Below are 21,874 nucleotides of genomic sequence, written 5' to 3'. Positions count from 1 at the left end.
TGAAAATGCCCAGTAAGCTGCATCAATACAGGATAACAATTTGGTTTATTGTCCAAATAATCAGAGAACATACAGAAGAACATGTTAAAGTAAATTGTAAGACATAAAAATATTTCTTAGAGCTCATTGAAAGGTAGATAGTCACAGATGGACAGTTCACACCAGTAGGATTACAAGTCTTCTATACTTTGCAAAAGATGTTAAATTTTTGGTAACAACCTTCTCTAAAAAGGCTTAAGACCTTTGGAAGCAATCTTTTAAGCTACATGACTTCATTGCTGCTCAAGAAACAAGTCACCTTGCCCACAGAAAGCTTGCATTTGTAATTTAGTTTATAAAACATGAGACGAGAAGACTTCATTTCGCTCAAACACTAACTATGGTTACCGGAATTTTTAAGCAACAAAAATGCTTTATGCAAGTAACAGCAAAAAAGGGAAGTAAGTCATAGATGCCTACAGAAACCTGTACACAGTGGAGCTTGCTAATAAATCTCTTAAGTTTAAAGCACAATAAAATTCATTCAAAACCCTTCGTATAAGATGTCTTAGACAGGAAACTGCATGACCTTTGTGAGAAGATTAAAATAAATGATAGTACTACTTATGGTACAGTTTCTTCAACCTGGAGGTAACCTGGACAAGGTTTCTGGGTGAGGAAAGAGTGCTCTATAGGGAGCAGACCCGTAGAAGTTGCTCCTTTAAGAACTCAGAAATACTGTAGGGCTGAGAACATTCCAGGGAAAGGATGGGGTGGACAACAGGGGAAGGAGGGGAAGTGACCATTGGGAGGTAAGTTTGAGAACAACTGGTTTATGGAAATAACAGAACTCTAGGAATTGTGGAAAATTAAGTGAGAGAGCTACAAATTATTATTATTTGTCTTAAGTGTAAATAAATCGTTCTAATAGCACATCAGTCAAACTTGAACAAGATTGTTTCTAAGTTGTGTTCATGACTCAGACAGATATTTGATTCTGTATCTTAAGAAGTCTCTCTCAAAAAGCCTGAACTCACTTTGAAAGCCTTTATCATTATTAGTATTTTTCCTAAAGCAATAGCCATTTTTCAAGCTGCCTATGAAGTAATTCGTCCTGAAGTGATAGCCAAGACAGTTCTGAAAGAATTCAAATGCAATGAGAAACATAGTGCAAAAACTATGCAAAATGGTGCAAGCCAAGTTATGGGAATTCTTACAGCTGATAACTCCGCAATTTGCCTGAACTGTATCTTATTTCTTTATTTTAGTCACAATAATGATTTCATCAGCTCTCAAAAACGCTAGAGTATTTGGAAGCTCACCTTACTGAATGAAAACCTTACATTTATGCTTATCCAAACCACCAAACAAGAGGTTTCTATATCTGAAAACCCCGCATATGTGAATTCACAAGAAACACCAGCCATGTGTGTCTCAACACTTTGCTTTTACAGTGATTTAAAAAAAACCCAAACCTTATTGTTACACATACAAACTGATGATAAGCCAACACAGGGTTACTGAACTGGTAGTCTCCAACACAGACACAGAGCAGTAGCAAATTTTACCAGGACTTCACCATGCGACCAGTCACCTTAACCCACAATCTTCAAGCATATTCTATACTTCTAACTGACCTATTTGTCTCAAACAGTAGATAACAGCCACAGCAGCCACAACAATGGCGTGTAACACTTGCCCGTTCTGCCAGAAATGGAGCTGACAAACTTTCCTTGTGAGTGTTCCTGAAAAACTACCGCTAAAAATTAATTGATAAGGCATTTAGGAGACCTTTTGAACAGAGTCTGAATAAAATGAAAGAAAAAGCCAGACAAATAGACTCTGTATCTATACAGCACTCTAAAAAATGCAGTAAAGTATTACGGAAGTCTTAATGAATTAAAACTTTGAACAGTGTCAAGAGATGGTGTATTTTTTAACACGCATATGACTTGAAGAATTATCCTTGTAACAACAGAAGAAGTTTTCTTCAACCTAGTGCATTAAAAACACCAGACAGATTATTCTAGAATCTTCTACAATTCACTTTTGTAAAAAAACCCAAACTTCACATATATAACAAAAACCTACCACTGGAATACTTAAAAAGCAGAGAAATACTAAAATCCTAAGGACTAGTGCAATTCAAGTCTGATGAAAATCCAGACAAATGACTCAAGCTTATTAAGTGCTCAAGAGGGACCTTTGTACTAAGCACACAATAGAAAAAGCACCAACTGAAATTCTTATACTAACGCTCTCTCTAGTCATATCTTCCTTTAAATCAAGTATTATTTATAACATCCATAATATAAATTAATCTGATTTTTATTTCTACCGGCATTTAAAATAATTAAATTCTAACAGGAATTTGCAGACTTGTGAAAGCAAGATCAAAGTGAGGCTATAGCTGAACATCCAAGACAAGGTAAGAAACAGAACAGCTACCATAAAGAAAATTAATAAGATACACAGTTGTAGAAGAATACTTCAAAACAGACTAATCAATTTCATTTTAATTCAAGGGAAGAATTTTAGGCACAAAAACATTCTTACTTGTGAAGACACTACTCCGAAGTCTTAACCTATTGTCAAGAGTTACATATAGACATTATAGATATTTAAATCCTATTAAGGATTTGGACTTAGCATACTTACCTACTCCAAACAAATTACAATTTACTTAAAACAAGGGAAAAAAAGACAATTACAAAAAAGAGGGAAGTAGAAGGTAACATCCTGATAACTCTGACCACAGTATGTCATCTCCTGAACAATCAAGCTAGGATATAGAATCTTCTGGAAAAATCATAGTGCAGAAGAGTAGTATTAAAGCAGTGGGTGTTTCAGGAATCTAGCAAATTGAGCATTAGTAAAAAACATTCTGAAAGCTGTGTTCCATCAGTGGATGACCTCTTATCATTCAAGATTTTAATATATTTTTCAAGTCCAATTCAGAAGAAAGTACTGCTCACAGAAACAAATTATGATTATTAGTAGTTGTAGGGTTTTTGTGTATTAATGAAACAACAGATAACATGATTAGAAAGTGTATCACACATAAGAAAGAAGAACTCCTCCAGGTGGGGATCATATTCATATTTCCACAGCTGCCCAACTCTTCCATGCTTTTGGGTTTAGTAATTTGCTTTCACGAAAGTGCATGCTTCACCAAAACATGATATATCAGGATGAGTATAGATGGTGGTTTTATTAGCTCTTCCATTAAAATTTAATTAACCTCAGGTTATTGTAGACAAATGTTCCCCAAGGGCTGCGCTCTTTCAGATCAGATGTTCTTTATTTGCACAGAAAGACTTTCAAAATTAGGTTAGAATTAGGTCAGAATTAGACTAGAATTAGATTGAAGAGTAATGTACCTGTATTGCCCAATTCCTCTTTCAAATTGTCTCGTATCTCAAAATCAGAGCAATAGTGTGCGCCCTAACAGCTGGTTTTTATTATTTCATTTCTGGACAACAGTGAAAATTATGAAGATCTTTAAGGCAGAGTGGGTGAGAGGCAGAGAAGAGGGTATGTTTTTCAACAGATAAATTCTCACTCTCTAATTGTACAGTTACTCCTCTAGTAATGCTTGATTTTGTAAGGCAAATACATCCTGTCTGGAATTGTGAAAGTTGACACATACCATGGGTTTCTGTGGAAGCTATTCCTGAAATTGAATTTTTCACGTTTTTTTGTCATCTTAATTTTCTCTTTAAGTTGACTTGTCACAACCAGTGATCCCTTTCTGGGAACTGATGAAAGAAACTCTTGTATGCATCACATGAATGGAGTGGTTTGGCTGCTTTGTTGCCAGCTTCAGAGGTCTGTTGTTTTGCTTTTTAGCACTGAAGTCATCTAACACTTCATCTTTCTTTTCCTCAAAAACTTTTCACCAGTTAGCTAGGAAAACTGAGGTGATGTTTGGGTTTTGCAGATGCTGTCAAAGCTGTCTGCAGGCATGCAAACACATCAGGAGTCATACATCTTGCTGAAGAATGCTGTACGTCCAACAGTAGGCCTGCCATAAATTAGGTCTATAACCTCAGTGAGGTTCAGCAAGATAATTTTTGATACAGGGAAGTGGAATCAGATCATGTTATACTTTATCTGGAGAAAAAAAGTAGAGAAAACATGCTAAAAACAGTTTCTCGAGACATCTCACTGCGTCTCAGCCCATATTTTATTTTCATATCCATGATACACTTGAAGACGAACTTCTCCTCTCTTACTACAATATCCTTTATTAAGTTACCAATATAAGATGCTACAAAAGCCTGATGAATGAGTTTGTTTCCAAAAGCTGTGAAATATGAAACCATGCCCATTCAAATATTTTAGCTCTGAAAAAACCCACAACTTGACAAAAAGTTTGTTTCCTATTTACATTCTTAGAGTATTTTAGATCTACTCACTACTAACTTTAAACTCAGCTCTGCTGCTTCAGATTGTGGAATTACTATCCTCTCAAAGTACACAGGTGAGGACAATGAGTACAGTGGCAAACTGGACTTGCATGTTTACTTGAATAGCCAATCTTCAAGCTTATGCTAGAATTATTGTTTTTTTGCTTAAGACAGTAGCTTAAGATCATTAACTCCTGCATTGTTTATACAGTCTTATGACCAAATGCCGGTTTTACTTTTGAGGTATCAAAACCATATTTTTTCTATATCAAACTATCATTTCATTGAAAAAGCCAGAAGATGGCGGAAATAAATTATGCAATCTTTATGTTCCTTTAATTTGAACTGGCCGGTCCTAATGTGAACTGAGTCTATCACCACCTGTTCAGATATGAGAGAATACTGGTGTATCATTCTTAATCTAGGAGTCAAGACAAAGCATCTTACCATTGACTGAGAGTAAAAACTTTCATCTGAGAAAATGGCTACTCTGAAAATCATGGTAAAAAAGTCCATGAGTTTTTTTCTGGGATCTTTTAACAAGATGAAAGATTCATATGACAACTTCTCACACGACCTAGCAATATCTTCGTAAATTCCACTAGACAGGTGGAATTCCACTAGACAATGTGTGAACAGCTATAGGTTATCTATCAATGACCAAAAAATGCTACAATATGACTGCAATTTAGAACAAAGAGCAACCATCAACAAGTTCAGAACCAAAAGCAGTAATACCACAACTGTCTCTCGCCCCCCTCCCCAAGAACAAACAATTCATGGTTGGGTCATTAGATCTTGATATACCCTCTCAGAAACGCTTCTGACTGTCAGATCTGAGGGAAATGATGAATTTAGCTGCATATCATTAAGTCATATGTTCAATACAAATACAGAGCTTCATAAAATTATTGGGAGTATCTCTGTCTTATTTTCACAGAAAATGCCATGATACATAGTTGGCTTTTTTAAATCAGATACTAACATAGCATTACAGTATTTAGAATAAAGGTATCATAGCTTTGAACTGATGCAAGACAATCAGAAAAAACCCAACAGTAAATATGAAACTTTTCAGTCTATAAACCCAGTCCTATTATGTAATATAAAGGCCATACACTAAGATGCTTAAACTGGTATGTTTTTTCACTATATAAGTAATTCCAGTGGAATTTTACAATCAATCATAAATCACATATTTCTAAAACACTAGTAGAATGCTTTTCAATACATAGCAAGAGTCTGCAGATCTTTCAATTTCAATACAATATCAAGGGAATTCTCCACTGACAATCAGCTTCTTTAAAAGACACAACCCAAAAGACAGTCACTGGTTATGTATATTGATTGTTAAGACCTTTTGGTGAACAACACTGCTGTAATCACTGTAATGCATCACTCTTGTCATTAAGCAGTTTAGATGACAACTGATCTGAACTCCTGCTATGCAGCACATATTCCATAATTACTACTACACTAAAATATTTTAGCTTCTCTTTGTACCTGAACTAGACAGATTACACTACCCTAACAAAGAGAAAGTTTAGAGGTCCCCATCACAATATTACACAGAGAAAGATGTCTGATAACAGAAACTTATTTAATCTATCAAAGGGTATGTCTCATGGGACAACTTCAATACTTTGTAGGATATCCAAGTTAGTTTTAAAGGAGGTAATATATACTGGAGACAAACTAATCACAACAGAACACAGTTCTGCCTCAACTAATTTACACCAAGAAATAAGATCCCTGAGTAGGCTTCTGCTTACAAGAAACAGCCCACTAAAGATTAACTTCAGTATCACTAATACTGGCAGAATAAATATGGTGATAGCTCAAGTTAAATACAAAATTAATTCTCAATTTTTTTTAAAAAAATACATCTAACTATGAGATATGTACATCTTGCATCCCCTTTTTACCAGCCACCACAAAAACTGCACATGACAAAAAATTTTGAAAAATACAATTGGGCATAGCTTCCTCTGCTAGTCCTTTGAAGTGGAAGCACCACCTAAAGATATATTATAGATCTTCATTAATACATTAAAAAGTTTAAACAGACCACAATAAGCCCTTCTTTCTCAGACCAACAAAACATTGGCACTTTTTTATTCTACCCACAGAACTCACTGTGAAGAATCCCATGAATTCAGCTACAGATGAAGATCACTAGGTAATGGTGTAACTTACCTCCCACTTGCTGTATTTGCCATAGCCTACTGTTTTCTCAGTAAATAAAATTAACTGCAGGAAAAGAATGATTCACAAACATTTAAAGGAACTCTGACAGTGGTTAAAGTAGTGGTGCACATACCACCTCACTCTTTAAATTCCCTCTTTCCCCCAAATTACTTACCACAAACATAAAATCTTTCATTTCTAGACATTATAAAACTGACAAGTAATCAATCAGTTTGAAACTCTGCTTTTAAGGGATCACAAATAAAAGTAAAGCAGAAATGGTTATACATCAATTTGCAGCAACCTAGTGGCTTTACAGCGACCTCGCATTCTCTCCATCTACTCTAGTTATCTCTCGCGTACTCTGGTCCTCTTGAAAGCAGACTAGCAAGCAGAGCGGTAAGACTTTACCTTCCATATCAAAACATAAAATCAAAGAAGGCTGGTACTTGAGCCTTATGCTCTTACTTCTCTTATTCTCCAGCTCAGTCACATATACTTGCCTGAGCAAAGACTACTGAGAGGACTCAGGCACCACTACTCCACTTTTAACCTCTCCCCCTCATACTGGACCTTCCCTGACCAGGGAGGAGCAGGAATCTCATTCCTTCACCTTCATCTTTCCCTCACTTGACAACCTTATGGTGCCATGAACAAAAACTAAATTTCAGACTGAAGTTGACCTTGTTTACTGAAAAATGATGGTTTTTACCAGGAAAAGCTTAAAGGTCCTTCCTTTTATTTTGGTGATTAAAGATTTAAAACCCATTAGCGCTTTTTTTTTTCCCACTTCTACTAGACTTAGATGCTTGACTGTACCAAAAGAGTCTTTCTGAATGTTCTGTTGCATAGCCTTGATTCAAATAGGAGTAAGACTTGTTTATTAATATTGATTTTTGAAAAAAATAATAATTTAATGTAAAGCATTTTTCCCAGCTGGAAAAAAGGAAAGAAATTCCATGTGCTTCTCCCTCTAAAATAACTTATTTTCAGCTGTATTATCCATCTTGTTTCTAGAAAGAAGCAGCTGGGAGGAAATGTATCTGCTCTAAACTTGTCCATTCACAGAAATAAAGAATACAACTATATGGAAAACTGGTTCCAAGTTACCAGTTGTCACTTGCCCACTGCCTTGTGGTGGTTTGGGTTTTGTTTTTTTTTTTTTTGTTGGTTTGTTGGGTTGTGGAGGTTTTTGGGTTTAAGAAATTTTAAAAGTTTTTACAAAATACCAAAAGAATTTTTATTGGCCTATGACAAACAATAGAATACAAAATATTTCAGCCTATTTTAAGATATTTCACTCTTTAACCACTTTTTAAATGCAAAGCTCCAACTGTGTAACAAACAGAAAATAGATAAGACACAAAAAACTAATGCCAGATATATTTTACTGTGATTAAGGCCTAGGTTGGATTATACTCTAACTAATTACAAGAATCAGTGAAAAGCGACAATTTACAATAAATTCTAAGAATTAGGGCTCATAGAAATGACACTTGCCAAAAATTAAATCATTAGCTCAAAGCTTCAACAGTACTAAGCATTAATGGAAAATTTCAAGAAAAAGTTGGCTACTGTCAGTCTTGACAGAATTAAGCCTCCTGGAATTACAGAAATAACCTTATCTTTAATTTCAAGAACTTTCACTCAGTAAAATATTCTTTCCACAAAAGGGTATTTTCTACGTTACTCAAGAATTCTACAGTAAAACCCATCTGCTGTCATGCATAAAACCTATGTCTTTCCCAAGTGACTCATCTTTTCTTCTGATGATGATTTACATTCTGATCCTCTCTTACAGAAAGCACAGACACTTTTGATAGTAACTCCTATGACTCTTACTAGGCACTTCATGATTTTCTTCTGACACCATCTCTTTTTCATCATTGCCTTAAGTATATTTTTCTACTTTATCTAATCAACACTGTAAAGCAGTAAATTTAAAGTCTAACTTAAGTTAATTATACCAGATCATAGAGTCATTTAAAAATATGCATGTCACCCTCAGGCATTCTTTTTCTTCCAAATTACAACTTCAATAAGAAATTAAGATCGAACACAGTCATTTACTGCATTGGTATGATTCCAAACGTAAATAAAAGGAGATGAAAATGTACTTCCTCAATGCCAGTTTATAGCTGTTACTATTAACTATAGTAACACAAATGTGACTATAAAAAGAAAGGGATGATTCTGAGCAATGAAGCACCTGTATGTCATTATTTGGTAACATCATGATAACTATGAAAATATTTATTCTTCAGTAAATTTACTATTGATGGATATACAGCTGAGGACCCTGCTAAAGTTACAATGTTAGTACTGACAGACTTTTTTCCCCTTTGTAACATCTTAAACAGAGAAAGCATTAATAGCTTAATGATCAGACATAGGAGCCATCAGTCAATCCAGACGCCATGCAACCATTATATCAAAACTATCCCATGTAGCATGAACCCTTTGAAACCTTTAAATTAGTTGAACAAATTCCCTCCTTTCCCAAAAGGATTTCCTATTGTAAACATATGCTTTATTGTAAACTCAGCATTTTTCAAATATCTTTTTCCATCCAGATAACTCAGCTTGGTAATCACTCAAAAACATCCCTTAAAATGTTCCTTGCTCTTTTTATTTTTCAGACTTTATAGTACTTCAAATTGTTGTCACTCCCTGTTATAAGCTAATAACAAATATGCAAGTCTTGCAGAACAGTCATCAACTCTCTTGAAAAAAGTGAATTGCATAATAAAATCTGATAAATCATTAATATTGTTATGACAATCATGGATTCTTTTGTCTCCAAAAGCACACCAAAATAGTTTTCTACCATATATTTCAACAGATAGCAAAACACAGGATTCAAGAAGCATACATTTTAAAGCATAGTTTGCATGGAGCTGTACCACTATGCTCTGAAATACTGATAATATATACTTCTATATTTTGAATATGGGTATAATTTTAGTCCCACAGTAACAAAATACATTGGGACAAAATTGCACTGAACTTCTGGGCAAATAAGATTAACTTCATTTCAGTTTTGGCATCACTTTCTTAATGGTTTCATTAGCAGAAGGATTAGCTCATTTATTCCATTGGTCAAAGGAGAGACCTGAGAGATCTCATTCAATTTCTGGTGTTACACTTCTCAGACTGTGCAGAATTCATAAAAGGATCACTAAAAAAGGGGAATGTCCTTTTATTTCCAATACTAAACAAGAGCAACCTTTTTAGTCAGTTTAATCAAAGCAATACTATTTAGGTGCTAATTAGAAGTTTACTGCTGGAAATAAAATACGATGCCAAATATCCGTTATACACAGAAAACATGCAAGTTTGCAGTATTACTTCCACTATATCTTTGTAGACAAGAAAAAACAAATTTTACATGTTCTTAGACAAAAATTTGCAGCAACAGAAACCATTTAGCAGCGTGAAGAAAAAATTGGTGACAATGGGAACACAAACACCACTTTTTTATTTGCTAAATATCTAACTGGAGTGATTGCCAGGTCAGAAAACAAGATGCAATCTGTTCTAAATGCAATGGCATGTATGAGAATAATGTAGATGTTATGGTCAGAGAAGCACTTCTTTTTACAGTAACAGTATATTCTAAACATTTCCCTTTTATTAAAAAAACACTTCCATAGTCTAATGCTCACAAGGCAGAAAATGTTCTGGAGACAAAGACTGCATCCAAACTGTCTTCTAACACATTTCCTTCAAATAAAAATACAACAAACCATTGTGCAGAATTGTTTGAACAGTAAATAAAAATTCTTCCAAGCACTTTCTTTTACCAGTGTTCCACTCAACTGCTTGCAAGGAAACCTGAATGCTAGCTAGGAGCTTCTGTCTGTAAATATCATTGGTATGTCAGATTTCCCCCTTCCCTGCCTAAACTTCTCCTTAAATTACATTCAAATTTGTGTGGTACCATAACAACTTCAATATGGCACATGTTTCAGTATTTTGTAAAGGTTTCATTTCCATTTCCACCTCCAGTTATTGTTGATTTACATTTTTTCATCCTGGCTGCTCTACAGAATGTACATCCTGACAATATTTATGTGAGGTCTTACAGCTTTAACATGGAATATTGTTTACTACTATATCAAAACTACATCGAGATATGTACTGAAGTGATATCCTGTATTACAGGATACTGTCCTGGTTTCAACAGGATTTCACAGATTTCACCACGTTTTATGAAAACACATCAAGGCAATGCAATTCCTGATGGCAAAATAGAAGCGAGTCATGCAAAAATGGTTGTTTGGGCTTTTACAAGATTGATATGAGCTTTCTTTCAATTCCATTCATGGGAATGTATACTCAGTTGTGCAGCTTGATTTTTCAAGTTTAAATAAGTACAAAAATCCAAAACAAATCTCAAAACTGGTTTGCTTTGCCTGCTATGGGTCAGTATCATATAAAACGCCAAAACACTTTCCCCGCCCAGGCAGAAATTGCAGATGATCCTAGATTCATTTGGAAGCCAGCACAAGCTTTCTAAAAGGCCACAAACCATTCTAAGTGTTTTGGGTATGCACCAAAATCTGGATTTACTGCACACTGCAAAAAACCTGTGCAAAGCATGAAAATTAAAATTAATGTGTACTTATTTTTTATTCTGTAGAAGTAACATGTGAAAGATTATGCTGTATACTTTATAGTTCATGTATCTCAAAGAAACTGTTGAGACATTAATGTCAGAGTTTATTTCTCTTCTAACTGTGGCATGCTATCTTTAAGTTCTTTATTCTAGAACCCAGTAAAAAGGCTGGACTTAAAATAACTAGAGTTGATCTCCAGTTTCAAGTTTAGAACATTCCTTAATTGAACTAAAGCAGTGTTTAGCTGGGGACCTTAGGCAAGGATAGAATACAGCATTACCTTTCTTTACAGACTATTCTCCAAATTTTGCACACAGTCTCATATAGTCACACTCTCTAAATCAGAGCAGAATTTGCAAGATACCTACACAATGCAGGACTATCTAGATCATGGTTTGGAGAACATTATGATTCATGGTACATTATCTATTCATGGTATTTTCTTTGTATAACTTTCATCTATTATATAAACCAACATGCAAACACTGAAGACCAAGTATGACAAATCCTTAATAGATTAAATGTACTGTATTACTGTGTGTACATGTCTATATTTTATAGTTCTATTGGAATGCATGCATGTGAGTACACATGTCTGTATACTATGCTGCATTTATATTAGAGTCTTCAAAAAATCGGGGCTATTCTGTTTGTGCTAACAACTGGACAGAAGCTAAAACCAGCTAAACTCACATGAGAGACTCCTACCTGGCTTGATGAGGAAGGATTAGGTGGAAGTTAACTGGTTATCGCCCGTATCTTCTAATGAAACATTCTATCATCTACTCCTCACTTTACTGTGAAATCAATGTTGTTTGCATCAAACACCTACTTAAAGCTACTGAATCACTTCAAAGGACAATCTTCAACAAAGTACATGGGGAAATATGTAAATTTAAGCACTTAAAACTCTGTCAATCAGCATTTTTTGAGCAGCTCTTGCAGTTTCTTACCAGCTCTTGCGTATCTTCTGCTAATGGCAAAAATGTAGCTTCCAGAATAGCAACTTGATCAGTGTTGAGTTTCTGCCACAGACTAATCAGCATAATCACCAGATGGGTGGCACTTTTCAACTTTGTGAATGCCTGGAACATGCTGGCTTGATTTTCTTCTGCTGCATCTGCTAGAGCTATTACCTGCAAAAATTACAAACGTCTGTTAAGTATAATTTTACCATCCATGAACACTCAACACTGAAATTACCTTTGGCACACTCTTGTTTTCCTTTAGAAGATCCTGAAGAATTCTGTTTTCCATAAACACAAACCACAGAGTATTAAATGAGTTATCATTTATCTAGATTTTTCTTTTGCATACCAAGGCAATTTCAAGTCCATATGGCAACAGGATTAATCTATCTAGTACAATCAGTGTAGAAAGGAATCACTTTAGAACATATTCTTAAGGCATTCCTGAAATTGATCCCCATCATACCACATAATACAAGTTTATATAACACAAGATATTAATCCCTATATGACCAGCAAGCCTACTGTATTAATCAAACGCATTGATTCTAAGCAATTAAAAATGCAGTATATAATTATTTCCACATGAAAATAACTGCCATCTGTTATTTTATTAACTCTCGGGTCTCTCCATGTTTTGTACTAGTTGCTTCAGCTTTTATGCCAAAATATAAACATTATGGATCATGTATATGAAGGCAATACCACTTTAACTGCCAGACATCATGAAAGAATTTTCAAACTAAAATAAAATGGCAGCTTCACTTCTTGTGAAATGGTAAGATAGTTTTGCTGAGTACTTCAAGATGGGAAAAAACAGAAGAACTATTACATGATATTCTACTCAGCTCAGAAATAACTTGTCATTGTATATAATAACGTCTACTCACAGCATTACAAAAATTGATATTTTGAAAAATATTGCTATAAATGCCTCCTTTCATGAAATACAATGTTTAGACATTTTCCATCACTGGTGAAAAGTGAAGATGACAGTGATTTCAATATGCAATTGGTATCATATCAATATGACAACCAAGAGGTTTTCCACTGTATTTGCACTGAATTACTTCAACTAAAGGAAAGGAACAAAGGTTAGGGGTTTATCCTGGGGGAGCACAACTTACAAGACCTGTTCTCATGAATGCCACTACATCTTCATGTTGCCTGAATACTACTTGGCTTACAGCAGCACTGATTACCTTCGCTGTCATTTAAATCAACAAAAAGCACCTCCCTCAATCACTTTATCCTTCTGTTTATCTGCAAAATGGGGTAATAGGTGCTTGACTGGAGTTGTGAAAAGCCTCACAGAAATGCAGTTAAAGTGTAATTAGTATTACAACAGAGTTTACAAAGTAAAACTTGCAGAGCTTGATCCATTAACATTTGGCAACAGCAAGAAAACTAAAATATTATACGATGCATCTTCAGCCGGGAAACAAAGCCAACCAGCTGTTAACATTTGGTGGAGGAAAACTATTTTTAATCTACAACACTGGCATTAGAGATGTGTGTGTGTTCCCTCCAAGCTCCCATGTGACTGGGAAGATAAAAAAGAAAACAGAATTTTAGGGAACTATAAATATGAAACGTTTCAAACAAAACGTGTTGATAGCTTTTGGTTTAGATTTTAAAATGTAATGTTTCCAAATAAAATGGAGAACCCATAGGACACTCACAAGCCTAAACACTACATAAATCAGAGCCAAGTAACAAAACAAAACAAAAGCCCAGCTAGCCATGCGAAGTAGTAGTAAGAAATTAATCCCAAATAGTGAAAACCATTACATACTTCGGTTGGAGGAGAGTAACAGTATCACAGACGTATCACCTGATGTAATCGTGCACGCATTCAGTTTGCTCAGACCAAAGCCCTGAGGTTCTTCATGCCTCATGGTCTACACAAGGTGGAGTTCCATACTGCAGTTACTTTTCAACAATTATGGGTGACAAAGCTACATGACAAATGCAATACTAAGTAATACCCTACGTCAGTTGCATCTGACCACTGTAACTGGCAATTGTATGCACTACACACCTTGATCTTTCTGAAGAGACAAGCAACAACAGTAGAAAAGTTCTCCTCAGTCTGACAGAGGCCTTCAAATATCTAGTCACCTTTCCTGTTCAATGTGCATTTGAGAATTCTGGGAAGAAAAATATGCTAAAATGAATTTAAACACACTGATGACATTCATCAGTATGCTTCCTATAATATCATTACTGGATGTGATAGTGCAATGGATAAATTCAGAATACCTGGAATTTGGAATAAACACATACTAGCTGTATCCTATTATGTTCAGCTAATATCGATAAGGCTGAAGAAGCAAGCACAGTTGCACTTTTGTGACAACTATCTGAACCCCACTTCCACAGCAAAGGTAAAACACACCTTCTAGACTGAGTCATTAACGAATTCCTAGGTGGTCTTTCACTCATGCTATATTGCAGTTTGCACTCTATACCCCAGAAGCATAAATCACATAAAGAGAAGTAACTGACATGGCCTTTTACCTTAAGGGTCCTTCATTTCAGAATTGTCCTCCTCTCCATTTTATAACGATGAACAAAGGAGATGCTCACATTTTCACAGGCTATAGATGCAAACCAAACATCCCAGTACTCTATTTCCCTCAACTATTGTAAAATACAGTTAAAGAATCCATACCCTTTGCAAACTGAGATCCAAGTCTCTTCAGACTTGGTCATGGTGTCTCCATAATTTCCCAACTGTATCTTCAATTCTCACAGTAGTTCAATCTGTTTAGTTAAGAACTATTTTGGTGTCTTTCTAAATGGATATAAAATTTTAAAAAAGGAAATCTCACCCTGCCTCACTTTTTTACAGTGTAGGTAGAAAAAAAAAAAATATATATATTGCAACTGGTAGTACCAAGTGTAGCTTAAATGTAATCGTTTTAGACCAACTGGAAACTATCAAGTAAAAAGTCCATCTATGTTGCGTAAGACCTATCATTGCCTATTTAACATTTTTCTTTCTCTTTCTTTCACATCACAAAGCCTTCAAAGACAACTAAATTTTTCAAGCTTTCTTTCTAAAAAGCAATGGAAGAAAGAAAAGTGGCTGATGCAGGAAAGATTTAAGAGGTACTAGCATGGGTTGAAAGTACAGCATTGAATATATATTTTTACAACTGACCAAAACTTTCTGTTCATTTACATCCTTTTTTATTTAAATTTTTCTGGCCAAATTCTTGTTCTATTCCAAGACACCTATCTACAGCAAAGTACAGGACAGTTATTAATGAAAGCATATTGTAAAAAGAAAAGAAAGAAGACAGGAACTATTCTCCAACTTAAGATCATATTTAAGATTTTTACTAAATTTCATATTCACTGTTGCAGAGGTAGAGTTGAAACCCAGAAGTATTTTTATAATCTTCGGAACTTCACCCCTCAACACTATTACCAGGATTTGACTGCAATAATTTCCAAGCATAGCGCATTTCTCATGTTTTCACCCTTAAATCACAGAATCATTAAGGTTGGAAAGGACCTTTAAGATCATCAAGTCAACCATCAACCCAACACCACCATGCCCACTAAACCATGTCCTGAAGCACCACATCCATACGTTTTTTGAACATTTCCAGAGATGGTGACTCCACCACCTCCCTGAGCAGCCTCCTCCAATGCTTGACCACACTCTCTGTAAAGAAATTTTTCCTAATATCGAATCTAAACCTCCCTTGGCACAACTTGAGGCCATTTCCTCTCATCTTATCACCTGTTACTTGGGAGAAGAGACCCACACCCACCTTGCCACAACCCCCTTTTCAGGTGGTTGTAGAGAGCGATAAGGTCTCCCCTGAGCCTCCTCTTCTCCAGACTAAAACAACCCCAGTTCCCTCAGCCGCTCCTCATAAGACTTGTGCTCCAGACCCCTCACCAGCTTGGATGCCCTTCTTTGGGCACACCCTAGAACCTCAATGTCTGTCTTGTAAGGGGTCCAAAACTGAACACAGGATTCAAGGTGTGGGCTCACCAGTGCTGAGTACGGGGGTACAATCACTTCCCCACTTCTGCTGGCCACACTATTTCTGATACAGGCCAGGATGCTGTTGGCCACCTTGGCCACCTGGGGCCAAATGTTCAAGCAGAAAGATTTCTCTCTATGTTTATTTCATTGCTAAGTATACCTTATAAATTGTCAAGTATTTGAAAACTGTAAACTAATGATGATACAAGTTTTAAAAACAATCAGATTTCTCCATTATTAGTGCTTCCTTAAAGACTTTTTTTTAGGGCATTGTTTAACATCCAGCAATAAGTTCAAAATCACTAATCTCTCTTGAAAAAGGCTTGCAACATACCCACTCTTGTATATTCAAATTCCTTGGGGCAAAAGTGAACATCACTCTCCCAGGCTTATTCCAATAATACAAAAAAGTTACAAATACAATTCCAAAAACATAAAATGTCTCATTAGCTGTCTAGGAAGTTGAAGAAAACTTTGAAAAAGTAAAGGGCAAGAAATTAGTATGAAGTTCAAAGGAGCTTTCTTTTGAGTTGGTAGTATATTTTCTTGGAGTCCCTAACACCACTGGGACAGAAGACCAAAGGTTTTATGCCATATTCTAAAATGGAGAACAGGAAATGTGACTGATAATTTGTTTTTCTTTTTTTTAAAACAGCCAAGAAAAACGTAACTGTCCACCACTGGTGAAACTTCAGCCAACTAGTCTTGCTCTCACTTACTCGGACCACACTGGGTTCAGCTTCTAGTAAATCTGAAATATCTTCATTTTTAGCAGAAATCAAGTTTGAAGAGAGCAGAATTTTGACATTTAAGGAATACAGAACCTCTTTACAGATGACCCATAGCACTTAGGAGCAAGTGCTCTATGCAAAATTTGTTAAAATATGAAAAACATCACCAGAAATGTAATTATTCTGAAATGGACACAGGGATAATGAATTAAGGCTATTATGTACTCCACATAATTAACCCATAATCAAAGCCTTTATCTCTGGTTTCAAAAGAGCCATTATGTACACAGTTATACAAGAAAACCAGAGATCAGAAACTCACACATCTCTTCTGGCAATCATTCTTATGCAACAAATTATTCCAAGGTAGTTAATTGATCTGACCCCTTCCAACTATTTTCAAACAAAATTAGGTCTTCATAAAGCAAGATTTTAATGCATGTAAAGCAGAAAAAATAGAGAGCTGAGAAATGCTAGGATTATTGCTTGTTCATTCCTATTGCAACAAGACATTTACTAGTACTCTATTTTGCCCTTTCCCACAGCCACTCATTTTAGAGAAATACAACTCAGTTACTAGATCTATAACAAGACCTAACAGAACATTTTTTTGTGGTTTTAAGAAGTCTCCATCAGATCTCCTAGTTCACATAGAACATGTGAGCATTTAAAGTCAAACTTTTTTTTTTCTCCTTACAAGCTCCTTTGTTTACCTTGCACACATGGCATGCAGCCACATACAAAAGCTAAGACACCAGCAGAGCAAATCTTTAAAACAAAAAAGACAACACAAGTGATAATGGCAATTTAATTAATAAAATCCTGAATATCCCTTATTCTAGGACTAATTTTTTTTTTTAAATTGGCAATTCTCAAAGTAGTTTACAAAGGAACAAACCAGTGATTGGCAGCCTGATTCCCTGTGCAGACCATCTCACTCAACAACCATTGCACACACAGTTCTTGACAGGTGCCTACGGCTTTATGGAACGTGGGCAAAGATATCCATATCAGAGAGTGATCTTTATCAAACACTCCATCACCAGAAAGAATAACCATGTCACTCCTACAAGGGAGCACTTCTAAACGCTGCGTCGTTCCCACAGCGCTACAATGTGTACGTGGGAGCATACCTTGCGATTAAGTACCTCAGGCCACAATTATCTGACCCTTGTAAGAATGCCTCAGCTAGTGCTAACCATGACCGCAGTTTTTGAAACTGTGGCATAGGCCCATCATGATGACAACAAAGCATCAATTCACTACAAACTGAATACTCAACTTTCAAGTGAAGCCCAACACGACCCCTATCTAAGACGGCATCAGAGACAAAAGAAGTTGCAGCAATACAACCCATACTTTATCTGGATGCACCCAGCTACCTCCTGAAATTCTATTGCATTGCTTCATGAACATGAAATTATTGATCACACAAGTAATTACTATAGCTATCTACATCTCAGGAAACGAGGACAGACAGATTAATGAAATACTCAAGGTTGCAATGGAAGTTATGTGTTTTTTTCTTCCACGTTATTTCCACCACAGAATTATCATTAACAGCTCTACTGTTCCAATTTAATTGGAATTTGCCCCAAAGCAGTATTGTCTACAAGTACATCACAGGTTACAGGTTAAAATGGCAATGAACTCAAACACTGTATAAAAGCCAAATGCATGTACTGTTTAAAATTCAGAATTCTCTTTTGAGACTTCACATACAACAAATCTATGTCTTACCTCCACAAACCAAGTGGAGGTAATAGCGGATTATTATCACCGAGAGTAAAGCTGTGTCTTATTTTATTACATTAAGATCTAGTGACAATGATGTTAAGAAATCTTTTGGGATAAAGTAACTATAATTTCAACTATCCACAGACATAAAAGTATGAAAATGGACAATTCAAAAGGAAAGAGAAGTCTCTACCCTTTTCATCTTTCCTCTTTGAAACGCTCAATAAGAAGAGAGGTTACTACTTTGTCTTCACAAGTCTCTATCTCCCCAGCTTTTATCTCCACCACTATACCCTGTTTTAACTAGGAATTTTTTTTTGAAGATTATTGCAAAGTACTTAGTAGGTTCAGAACCCCAGGCATCTGAGTGCATTGACTAAAAGCACTTGACTGTTAATACATTTAAATCCAAATTAAAATCCTGATAAATCAGTGCCACCCTACTCCATAGCAAATCTGTATTTTGACTGGACAAAGTATTTAAACAAGCTATGCCAGCAAAATCCAAGCAAGATGACAACCTGGTTAGCTCTAAATTACAAAAGGGTATGATCTAATTAAAGGAAGCATATACATAGTCCCCTAAGTCTAAACATGCAGTTCTTCATATGCATAAATCAATGCTGAAAATTTTTCTGTCTTAGCAATACTAATGTAGTGGCAAAAACCTGCTTGTTTGCATCACTGTTGACAGTTTACCAGTTTTAAACACATCTTAGTGTTTTATATTGCTGCCTACCATTATCTAAGCTTCCTTGTTTAAATACACAGTAACAGAAAAGAATAATTCCTGTTGTCTCTGGTATTTCTTTCATCTGTGGTAAGGTTACAGTTAAGATTATTTTAACTTGATTAATTTACTTCTCTAATTGCTTGATTTTTTTTTTTTAAAGGGGTTTAGCATTTTTGAGAAGCCAGATAAATTAACATGGTCAATAGGAAGAACACATAGAAGAATATTATTTAAATACCTGACACTTGACCTCCTCTTGATAGTCTATCCATAAGTAAATATTGCAGCCACTATTTCATGTGACTTCCTATTTGGTACAACTATTAAATACCAAGACGGGGGGAAAAAAAAAGTTCTTGAACAAAGGCTACAAACATATTCCAAAATACATATGATACTTTCCAATACTTCTAGAAGCAACTTCTACATTATAAAATCCAAATTTAAAAGCAGAGTTATAAAATTACTAGTTTATCTGAGTGAAATAGCATCTGGTACAAATTACAAAACGCAAGAAGCTAGTGAGTTACAATGAAGCCTTTACATACCCCTTCAAAACAAAAGTTCCATTTAAGCATAGGGATGTGCTAAATAATGCACAGATATGTCACAGAATCTGATAGTCAATGACAATTGAAGACAGAGGTTCACTGTGAAACTGTGGTTCAATTGGCAGCAATGTACAAAAAATACAGCCAAACATTACCTAAATGGAGACAGACGGAGACCTTGACTTGTATCACCAAATATAGGTTATTATGCAGTGACCATCAAACAATTACTTCACAACAAAGGAACAAATTTTAATCAGTGAAGTTGCATGATTTGTATATTAAAATAAACAAACTATTTAAAAAAACTAACAGGGGCCTCATCCTGCAAGTTTAGAATTGTATTTCAGTCCAGTGGGATCTATGGATGGCCAGGAAATCAAGGGACCCATTAGATCCTACTTCTGCACATTTATGTACAGTGAAGCTCAATGGGTAAAATCAAGGATTTGCTAACTCCAGTGGGAACATCGCATTGAATTCAGTAAAGGCAGGATTTCATCCTGTTGAAGGCCACTACTCAGTGTGATCAGTCATAGGCACCTAGTAGGGGGAAAAAAGCATTTGCTGCACATTAGATATCAGGCGATGAGTGTAGTTTTAGAAATCTAGAACAAATCCATAAATCATTGCTTCCCAGAAAGTACACAGTAAAACACATCTCCTAAATCAGGTTCATTTCATATTTAATTTCATGATAATAATGAAAAACAATAAACATGTTGACAAACACATCTTAAAAAGGTTAATAAAAACAAATCCAACTAACACATAATATAGATCTTTTTCGATCTGTATAGGTGAACACAGAATAGAATTTGCTGGAATGGCTTTAACACCTTTAACAATAAAACTATCAATATCAAACAAAACAGCAAGTCCGTCAAGACAGTGAAGTACAAGCTAAATTCCAAGCCATTAAACTTGTGATTTTGGCACTTCTGCTTTATACTGAGCCACTTCCAGAACTCACCATTCAGGTTAAGCTAGCATATAATTTTAAGTGATTAGAAAACATTGTGGCTGCTAACACAGTGTCTGGGAGTAACAGTAAGACTCAATGATTAAATTAAAAGAATACACTCTGGAAACGAATTCTAAACATAGCAATCAAAGAAAATGGATGGCAGGCTAATTAGAAGCTCAAATTTAACTCCAACACTGATTTCAGGACATCTCTCATTAAAATTACTTTTCTATTTTGAGATACTTCATAGAATTTCTCTATTATTAGTAAAATCTTGAGAACATTTCCAAATGCCAGGCTTCTCAAGGCAAAGTGCAAAGGTCACAAAACATATGAATTGCTTGCTTGAATACCTGGTCCTTGAATTACAAGTTTTCCATTATTTCTTCTACTTTTTGTTCTGAAAGAGACATAACCATTTCAAAACAAAGGACCATCATGATGAAATGCAGGTTTTCCAAAACTCAGTCAAAAATACAGTCTGGTATAAAACTTGAAGAGAATTCAGCAAAGAGATTGAAGTTCACTAGGATTTACTAGAAAAAAAAGAAAGATGCTTTCAACAGTCATTTAATGAACGTAAAAACTCATTGTTCATACAATGTGACACAACAGCAAGTTTCAAAGTAGACTCTTGCTCCCCCCCCCTCAATGGAAGTACAGCTTTAATGCAGTAATGCTTTCTGCACAACAATACCCACCAAATAACATTTAGAAACTTGAGCTGTGCCCTACTTCATATGATAATTCAACTTTTATGCCAACAGTTATTGCCATACAGGTGCAATTATTTTCAGTGATGTAGATTTCATTTTATGAGAGCAAGGCAAGTATTGATAGACCAAAAATATCCTACTGACAAGCCACACAGCAGCTGGACTTAACCTAATAATGAAGCAGCAAAGAGCTTATCATATCCCCCATGGGAGCCTTCATCTATAGGAAAAGAAAGAAAACAAAAAAGGAACCACCTGAAGTAACATTACA

The 21,874-nt window shown here is 35.4% G+C and overlaps 1 protein-coding gene across 1 annotated transcript in view; it reads right to left on the bottom strand.

Annotated features, from left to right (window-relative positions):
• BBS9 (Bardet-Biedl syndrome 9) overlaps window positions 1–21,874 on the bottom strand; it is a gene marked incomplete at both ends in the record, with an annotated part of 309,474 nt that overhangs the window by 158,406 nt on the left and 129,194 nt on the right. The window contains one exon of the mRNA XM_081996969.1: window positions 12,148–12,330. Within this exon, the coding sequence (XP_081853095.1) occupies window positions 12,148–12,330 (183 nt within the window). The remainder of the gene's footprint in view (window positions 1–12,147; window positions 12,331–21,874) is intronic.

This window comes from Phaethon aethereus, assembly GCF_964289735.1.
Source record: "Phaethon aethereus genome assembly, chromosome: 2".
In the NCBI taxonomy this organism is placed as follows: Eukaryota; Metazoa; Chordata; class Aves; order Phaethontiformes; family Phaethontidae; genus Phaethon; species Phaethon aethereus.
The sequence above is the reverse complement of the archived record's forward strand: the minus strand, read 5'-3'. Positions and strand labels throughout refer to the sequence as shown.